Source organism: Eubalaena glacialis, chromosome 9 (genome assembly GCF_028564815.1).
Source record: "Eubalaena glacialis isolate mEubGla1 chromosome 9, mEubGla1.1.hap2.+ XY, whole genome shotgun sequence".
Classification (NCBI taxonomy): Eukaryota; Metazoa; Chordata; class Mammalia; order Artiodactyla; family Balaenidae; genus Eubalaena; species Eubalaena glacialis.
Genome location: NC_083724.1, coordinates 23,711,445 through 23,721,588, shown reverse-complemented (window position 1 = coordinate 23,721,588; position 10,144 = coordinate 23,711,445). Strand labels below are relative to the sequence as shown.

Genomic DNA, 10,144 nt, shown 5'->3' with positions numbered 1-10,144 from the left:
TGAGCTGACTCAGAAGACCAGGATAACTATACCTCGGGGAATCCAGTGATGGTTGCAAAAGGCATCTGGTATTGTCCTTCTACCACTGTCTTAAAAGGGATTCTAAAGGGATTTTCTTTCCCTTGTTCCTCCAGCCCTACACTTGCATTACTGGCCTAAGTGGATACTCACCAGCTGGCCGTGTCCATCATTACAGCCAAGTCTGAGAATTCCTGATTATACTTAGAGTCAGTGGAGCTGCTGACACAAACAGTCATTAGCAGACGACCCTTTTGGAACAAACTATGCTTTAAAATGTAAACTGGAGGGGCATTTTCCTCGCGTTGTCCAGAAAGAACTTTCTGCTGCCTGAGCCTGGATTAATCATGAGAGAGCTTGTCAACATTCCACTGGTACATATTCTTACTTTGGTTGCCTTCAGCGGGACTGAGAAACTTCCAAAAGGTTGGTTTGAGCAATCTTGTCTTCTCTTGCCTTATCATAGTTCTGAGGTGCATGCGTGTGTTCCGATCATGACTGATTCATATTATGGCACGCTTGGGTTTTACTTGGTGAAGTAGGGGTGCAGTATATGGAGAGGGAGAAAACTGTATAAATAAGCAATTGATTGATGGTCTCCATTCTACTGCTATCCCTCCCCTGCTTAAGTTCTGCAATAAAAAGTTCAGCCATTCAGTGCATGTGGAGGCCTCACTTATAGGGGAAGCATTAGCAGGTAGACTGCAAGTTATCGAGGTCAGTTTGTTTATGTGTATGTCAAACTTCAGGGTGGTCTAAATGGATGATGAAAACCTTTTCACATCAGGTTTGCCAGGAATATAATCAACCGCACTCCCAGACATCCAGAGTGTTTGCTTCTGAACAAAAATCATTTCCATTTTCAGTTTCAGCTTTGCAAAACTCTTAATCAATATTTTAGTTCCTCCTACACTGGAATTAGAGAAAGACGCACACAAGTGCCTATAAGATAAAAGCCTGAAGAACAATGGGTTCTCAATAACTTAGAGGCTGGAGCCATGATTTGGTTTGGCAAGAGACTGTGAAAGGTTTTTTTCAGAGCCTTTGGAATGTACCGGAAATAACACCACCTCAGGGGAAAGGAAAGCAACTTAAGAAACTGACAAACACCTGTTGCAGTAGCAAGAATGTCCACAGTTTCTGGCCAGCGTGTTATGAAACTGAGACTAGGGTATTTCAAATCAGGAAGAAAGATAGGAAAATAGGTGACTTGTGAAGTGTCTGGAGGCTTCATTGAAATCTTTTTACAAAGACACGAGAAAGCAGATTGAATGATATTACAGAATTTTCAAATTAAATGTATTACAGTAGAGTAAAAAAAGGTTCTGTGATTTATGACACACTCAAATGAATTATTTTCCCTTCATATTACTTTACCAAAGAACTGAACAGGTTTGTATTGTATAGATAAGTGAAGGTAATATATTGTATGTAGATGGGAAACATAGCTTAGATTTTGTGGTTCATTAGAATCTCTGGAAGCACAAGGTCAAAATTCACATGCTAACAAGATACAGCTTTCTTCACAAACAGTCGGATTTCATAGACTTATGTTGTTTTGTTGCTTTCTTTTTCTATTTTACGTGAGTACAACGGTATCTTCAAATGTATTTAAATGTCTAATTGTCAACTAATACTTTAAGGTAGCTCCAGATAAAAGAGAATCTAGATCTTTCCAAATAGCTAATAATAGCCAGAAAGACTTAACATTGGCTTCAGATTATTTTAATACTTCCTGATCATACAACGGATGTCCGGAAAGGCAGCACCTGGATGTTTGGAATTATGGATTGTTATAAATTTATTTGTGCTATTCTAAACCATGAAGTTACATAAAAATGACATGGTTAAATGCTAAAATTTACTGAAATCCAGTCTTACAAGGAGCAGGACAATTGATTTTCTGGTTCAAATTAGAATCTCGTGCATGAAGAAAAACCAAACCCAACCTCCTAATTTATATTCTAGAAAGAGAAGATTTGTAGCTTCCAAACTTTACAGGTGAAGCACACTATGTTTATTTTGAAAACTTCAAAAACGGTGGCATAAATGTAACAAAGCCAAAACCCCGACTTCTAAATAAAATAGCCAGATTGTTACCCCAACCTTGTTTATTTGTTCATAATTTATTTACTGCTTTAATTAGACTGTAAAATCAAAAAATTAAAACAATATTTTTGCCTAGCCTACTCAAAGAGAGTATTTGAGTATTATTGTAAAATCTAAATTAATATGGGTTTAACACCAGCCTTAGCCAAAACACCAGGCCTGGAAGAGCAAACATTCATTAACTACACTTACCAGTTCTGAGAATAAACATTATCATGAAAACACAATCCTTAAAATTTTAAATGTTGAAGTACATGGAATATATTGGTACAAAAAAACACATTAATATGCGATTATTTTAATACTATTTAAAGTAATGAAATTGTTCTACACAAAATATCTCTAGTTGTTTTCTCTATTCTTGGCAGAAGGCAATAATGGGAAGAGGCTTTTTAGATGGTATACCTTTTTCCTAAGTCCTTTATCGTGAATGAATCAAGGCGTCTGCAGCATAATATATCACAAAATAAAGTGACACAATTAAAATACTGCAAGAGTATTCCGTGGGTTCTTTTCCAACCATCGGCATAGGATTTCCTCAATAAAATTAATAACCAACTTTGTAGAATTAATAGTGTATTGTTATAGTTTTAATTTAATTGATATTCCTAATATTCAAAGACAAAGGGAAAAGTCACTATCTTTCTGAATCATTTCAACTAGTAATACTTTCAATCATGAGCTCAGTATCAAACCATAAGGAGGAAAATTTTATAAACTGTCATGTATGAAAATAGTCAACATTTCATTGAACATTCGCCTTAACCACATTCTTCAATAATATTTAACGCTTTATCAGGGAGTATTAAGTGTATAGTGGGATTTTCTGGAGGAGTATAGGAGTTCATGTAAGCAGCCCTGAATTTGTTAACATGCTACGCACAAAGAACTCCCTTCCAAATTCCAGTTTTAAAATTACCCCATAACTACCATACCTAGAAGTTCTTGAGTCCCAAGTGATTTAACTTGAGGCATATTTTAGTAACTTCTTCTTCTAAATCATATGTCTACAGGGATAGAATTCACAAATTCGACATATGACTAAGTCAGATCAGGCACAGCTGTCATTGAAATCCAGGACACCAAGTCCTGGATGAATGTTTTATACTAACGTATATTGAAAGAGTAACTCATTCCACGTTTGCGGAAACACAGTTGCTTTAAATATTATTGACCTTAAAGAACAGAAAAAGAGCAGAAATGGCAAGATTTCTACCATATTTCGAAAGGTGAAGTAGGCAACTTCTCAGTGAAATAGGACGTGAGATTATTGGGGGAAAGTGACAAGTAAGGGATGACTAGAGGACCTGAAGGAAATGGTTCCATTCAGGAAGATGAGAGAAGTGGATCCGAGAATGTAGAAGGACCATATGTCCATGCTGAGGACCCGCTGGGGCTGGAGACTGCACGCCCATCATGGTCCTGATCTGCACTGTTGTTTCACTTTATCCAACAATACTTCATGAACATATGAGCAGTGAAGACAGCTGGTTGGATTAGTTCAAGATTGGTACTTTCCAGGGTCAGTGCAGCTAAAGGACTAGAGAGTAAGGGAGCTGAGATTATATGGCAACATACCATGTCGTCTAGGTCAAATAATGAAGAAAGTGAAACAAGGATATTGCAGGCCTGGAAGAGAATGTTACAATCGAGTTCCTTTTCTAGTCCCCAGTGCCTTTCTGTGCGTCTTTAGGGAAAGCATGTAGTCACTGTAAGCCTCAGTTTTCTCCTAAAATGAAGGACCTACCAGTGCTCAACTTATAACGTTATGTACTATGCTAAGGATTGTCAATGATTGGTGGTGTGATCACTTCTGGGGAACAAGCACATTTTAGATGAGTCCCTATGAAATCATCTCTTAATCACAAAAGAATGCCCCCCAGGAGAGGTCATTTCAGAAATTCTAACAGGCTGACCCAGAATTCCTACCTGCCTGTCCCCAGTGTCATTCCCGAAGGCAAGGACCAAGAGTGTGTTCTGTGACAAAGAATTAATGATACGGTGTTAATAAGTGAGATAACAATAATTGTTGAGATGATCAATGAACCTTACAAGTTCCAAAGACGTCATAAGAAAAAATAACTTATGTTTGATTACATCACCAGCAGAATAAATGTGTCAGCTTCTAAGATATGCCAAATGATGAGCAATACTGAACATCCTCTTTCTTTGGGGGATTCGAAAAATTTCCGACACCAAAGTGTTTTGTCATACCGAAAAAACAATACTGTATTCATGATGTTAGAAAAGCATGAACATGTTCCAAGTCTGAGCCCTAATTTTACTAGAACAGAAAGGAGCAAATACACCTGACTTCTTTGTTTATTCAGTCATTTGGTTATGTCAGTCAGCAGCTGGTCAATCAGAAGTTGGTATGTCAATGGCCATGTGCTAGAGCCCATAAAAGGGTAATGTCATATCCTTCTCAGCAGCTAGTATTCAAGTTACTCTTTGGGTACAGAAAAGCATTGTGTTTATTTTCATGTATTTGTTGTTCATGTGGTCCTTGGATTGAGGGAAGAAATAGTGTCCTAGTTTAAACAGGCCCTGGCTGAGATGAAAGCTGGATAGTAGAATGAAAGCAAACAGGAGACGGTCTGCTGAGTCAACAAATATCATTAAATACAACTATGTGATTGTGCCAGTAAAAATCTGAAAGCAGATTTGTTTGGATAATTTTGGAATATGGGCAAAGTGGACTTAACTGACTATACTCTGCCTATAGATATTGATATTGATATTGATGTCAGTCATGTTTTTCCCCTTTCTGTGAGTAACTAGTACCACATGGTATAGCTTAGAGTTAAAAGATAGGTACTTTAAATCAAACTTAACTTTGAAGTTCAGTTCTATCACTTCCTGCTTTTGTTTTGTTTAGACAAGTTGTTGAACAATTCGTCGCCTTCATTTCTCATCTGCCAATGGGAATAATAAAAGTATCTGCCTTTACGTTTGTTGTGATAAATGAGATCATGAATGAAAAGTATAATGCATGGCTGATAGCAGGTTTTTAATCAGTTTTAGATACTAAAATTATTAAAAACAGAATCAAATCTCACATAAAACTGTCATGCCACTGAACATTAAGGGAAGCTGTTCTTAGTAAGAGCTCATGTATTTCTCCATGTCTAAGTTTATCAAGACATTCTAAGATTTACTTCTTTGATCTTAACTGATCTCAACAGAGTTTGTGTTGCCTCGTTGGAAAGATAATATTATGTCTGTTAACTCTGTCACTTCTGCATCTGCATGTTGAATGAGAAGCAACTAATGAATAAAGTTTGGGGTTTTGGGTAAAAATAATTCACAGCCATTAAGAATGATATTGAAAACACAAAATATACAAAAGTTTAAAAGAGAAAATCACCCACACTTCCAGGACTGTTAACATATTGATATATTTTCTTCCATTTTTTTCTACATATCCTAAAAAAAGATATCATAATAAAATTGTTTATGCAATTCTGCTCCCTGCCACTAAAGTATGAGCATATTGTATATCATCAATATCTTCAAACTACCATTTGCAGTGACTGTGTAAATAGTATCCTGTTTAGATAACAGTTGCTAATATATGTTGAACATTTGCCTCTCTGAGGAAAAAAAGGCCCTGATATGTTACATTTGTTGACTGCTGTAGTATAAATGCTCCAGTCACAGCCAATTTCCAGGTACCAACAAACACTGAGTTGGGAGGAGATGTATAGTAGCACACCTACAATTTCTACAGACATTAGATGTAAATAACCACAAGAACATAGATAATAGTAAAATATAGAAAAATAATTAGAAAGTGATAAATGTTGAGTATTATTACTTTGTTTTTAACATAATTTATCTAATCAAATTTATATAATTTAGTTTTTAATAATGGCTCTATTCCATTATCTTGTTAAATTTCTGAAAAATTAACACCTGACTCTTCCAAGCCAGTACAAGCCAGCTCCAGTAGACCACAGCTAGAAGACAAAGCTGTGTGCCTAACTCTTCTTCCACTTTCATACAATTAGTGCAATTTAGTACAATTAATCTATTTTTGCGCAGTGAAATTCATCTATATGCCTTTCCATTTGGGATTATTTCCTTGGGATAGACTCCTAGAAGTATTATTGGTAATTTGCAGGTAATACAGAAACCGGGAGAACAGCTGAACAGTTCAGGTTTCTGTGTCTAAATTATAGAATCAAATAACACAGAGTGTTCCATATGGACCATGGACAATGTTAAAATGCATTATGTATATTCACTTACTTAATCCTTATGACAAGCCTATGCGGTGGTTTTATCATCTCCATCTACAGCTGAAGATGCCAAGGCAACTAGTTAAGTGAGTCAGTGGAGCTGAGAAGTAAGTGATAGAGCAGGGATTTGAGTTCAAGTCCTGTGCTAGAGCCTCTTACCGTCTAGTTCCTCAACAGGCTTTCTTTTTAAACAATGAAAGCATTCAATACTATCAGTTAACCTTTGGACCCATCATTACCTGCATCCTATGACCTTACTATAATATTTTTTGTTTTTTAATCTCTCAATATCTATGTGATTATGCAATTGATTGCTTATTTCATTCATTAGTTGTTTAGAAAAATCTGCTTCTTTTCTTAAGAGATTGACTTTCTCAAACTTTGTTATCAATTACAAATTTGCTTCCACTGCATTGGAAAATTAACATTTCTGTGGCCTGATTTATGTCCTATAATTTTTTATTACAAAGATAATATATATTAATTTTATATATTTTTAAATATTATATAGTATTTTCCTGTAATACTTTGCTGTAAGGTATGGCAAAACAAAAATACAAAATTACACATAATGCTCACAACTAGGAGGTAAATGATTATAACATTTTGCTACTCATTCATTTTTCCACTCTCGTGTGTGTGTGTGTGTGTAATTTTCTTTAAAAATTTAGTAGCCTATTACTTCATTGTTATATCTTCTGGTAATATTAATTTTAGTTTGGGCTTTGTTTGAGTCTATATTTTTAAATAATTAAGCTTCATGATTGTTGTATCTTCCTGATGGATTGTCCTTTTATCATTAAGTAGTATTTCTCTTCATTCTTTAAAGGCTTACTTATCACCTTATATTCCATTTTTTCTTAGTACTTAGTACTAAGTAGTACTTATTAGTACTTAGTACTACTTTGTTGCTTTATCACTTTGTTTTGAGTAGTGTTTACTTCGTATATATTTTCCATTCTCTTTATATCCAACGTTTCTGTTTTAATTTATTTAGGCATGTCTTTTGTGTTTTTTAATCCTGTATGATAGTGTCTGTCTTTCCATAGATCAGTTTATACCATGGGTGTTTATTGTCATTTCTGATATGTTTGGCCATGTTTCTTCCACATTAATTTGTGTCTTCTGTTAAACTATACCTTTTCTTAGCTTATTTATCCTCCTTTTCTGCTTCTTCATCATTTTTTTTTTTAATTGATACAGTTCTAGTCTCTTTTTCTTCTGCTAGTCTGGAAGTTTTGGTTTTTAATCTATTATTTTAGTGGTAAGCATTAATGAAATTTTAACAATATGTCTCTAACCAAATATTTTCTCCCCATGTTTACAGTTATTCAGTGTTTCTGTCATCTTCCTGCTTACAGTAAAGAACTTAGAATGTTTTAACAATCTGCTGAACTTCTTCCCTAAACTTTCATCTTATAATTGTTTGTCTAGAATTCTAGTTCCACTCTTTTTTTAAACACAAAAATTATTGAGTTTAAAATATATATATTCCACAGTGTCTAAAATTGCAATTATATTTTACCACCATCTATGCTAACTACAGTTTCTCGTCACTGGCCCCTTTCTTTTGGGTACAAGTTATTTCTTATGGAGTTTATATACTTTTAGTAACTGTTTCAGAGAGGGTCTCAGTGGTAAATACTCTCAGTATTTGTCTGTGTATTTACTTTGTCTTCATTTTTTAAAAAAATGATTATCTAAGCTGGCTATAGAATTCCAGGCTAACAGTTATTTTTTTCTCAGCCTTTTAAAAATGCTGGTCCATTGCTTTTGGTATCAATTGTTGCCAAATAATATCAGGTTAGCCTAATTGGCATTCTTCTTAAGGTGATTGATCTTTTCTTTCTAGTAAGGTTTAAGATTTTCTTTATCTTAAATTTTCTAAAGTTTTAATCCAGTATATCTAAGGATGAATTTATTTTTCTTTATCTGGCTTGATGCTTAGTGGAAACTTTCAATGTGAATATTTCTGCTTTTTTTTCACTTTTGAAAAATGATCAGTGATTTATCCCTTTACATATTACTTCTATGCCATTTCTTCTATTTTATTTTTTTTGGAACTTCTGTTAGAAGTTTATTAGTGCCTGTCTGTCTTTATGTCTCTTAACTATTCTTTTTTTTTTTTTTTAATAATGTGAGTTGTTGGTTTTTTTGAAAAAAATTATTATTTATTTATTTATTTATTTTTGGCTGTGTTGGGTCTTCGTTTCTGTGCTAGGGCTTTCTCCAGTTGTGGCAAGCGGGGGCCACTCTTCATTGCAGTGCGTGGGCCTCTCACTATCGTGGCCTCTCTTGTTGCGGAGCACAGGCTCCAGACGCGCAGGCTCAGTAGTTGTGGCTCATGGGCCCAGTTGCTCCGCAGCATGTGGGATCTTCCCAGACCAGGGCTCGAACCCGTGTCCCCTGCATCGGCAGGCAGATTCTCAACCACTGCGCCACCAAGGAAGCCCTTAACTATTCTTTAATACTTTTAATTTCTTTATTTCTTTGTACAGCATTCTGTACATTTTTATGGTCATTTTAGTGCAAAGTTGGGAAAAGGGGGGCCTTGCTGCCTAGATATAAAATATAAAAGACATCATTTCACCTAAAAATTCTGCCCTCTTCTTTCACCTACTCTCTCTCAACCTTTTAAAAAATTTATGCCTTATACCCTGAGAAAACCATAATTCAAAAAGAGTCATGTACCAAAATGTTCATTGCAGCTCTATTTACAATAGCCAGGACATAGAAGCAACCTAAGTGTCCATCATCGGATGAATGGATAAAGAAGATGTGGCACATATATACAATGGAATGTTACTCAGCCATAAAAAGAAATGAAATGGAGGTATTTGTAATGAGGTGGATGGAGTTAGAGTCTGTCATACAGAGTGAAGTAAGTCAGAAAGAGAAAAACAAATACAGTATGCTAACACATATATATGGAATCTAAGGGAAAAAAAAAAAAAGGTCATGAAGAACCTAGTGGCAAGACGGGAATAAAGACACAGACCTACTAGAGAATGGACCTGAGGATATGGGGAGGGGGAGGGGTGAGATGTGACAGGGTGAGAGAGTGTCATGGACATATATACACTACCAAATGTAAAATAGATAGCTAGTGGGAAGCAGCCGCATAGCACAGGGAGATCAGCTCGGTGCTTTGTGACCACCTAGAGGGGTGGGATAGGGAGGGTGGGAGGGAGGGAGATGCAAGAGGGAAGAGATATGGGAACATATGTATATGTATAACTGATTCACTTTGTTATAAAGCAGAAACTAACACACCATTGTAAAGCAATTATACTTCAATAAAGATGTTTAAAAAAAGAAAGAAAGAAAGAAAGAAAAATCCCCAAAGCAAAAAAAAAAAAATTTATGCCTTTTATAAAGGCCTCAGTAATAGAGTTTGGTTCATTTAAACAATACATTAGTCAGTGTGCTAGCCCTCCAGATAGAGAGAGGTCTGAGACATGGTGCTGACCCAAAGCTTAAGGTTTTTATAACTGAGTGTGGGACAAAGACATAAACAAATCATTCTAATAGCATCTGTGTGGCAAGTGCTATGAGTGACATATATAGGATGACCCAAGGTTAAAGAAAAGGGCATTTGGTTCTAAGGTTAAAGAAAAGGGCATTTGGTTCTATCTAGCAAGTCAGGGAGATTGGGAGGAGATGATGCTTAAACTGGACCTTAAGAAAAGAATAACACTTACGAAAGAGATACGGGCTAAGTGGACACTCCCAACCACCATTTCCCTTACTCTCAGCCAATGAGTTTGCCTCTGAGT

General features: G+C 35.6%; 1 protein-coding gene across 5 annotated transcripts in view; it reads left to right on the top strand.

Annotated features, from left to right (window-relative positions):
- Positions 1–365: 365 nt before the first annotated feature.
- MUSK (muscle associated receptor tyrosine kinase) overlaps positions 366–10,144 on the top strand; it is a 91,146-nt gene continuing 81,367 nt past the window's right edge. For all 5 annotated transcript variants that reach the window (XM_061201053.1, XM_061201050.1, XM_061201049.1 and 2 more), the window contains exon 1: positions 366–444. In XM_061201053.1, coding sequence (XP_061057036.1) covers positions 366–444 — 79 coding nt within the window. The remainder of the gene's footprint in view (positions 445–10,144) is intronic.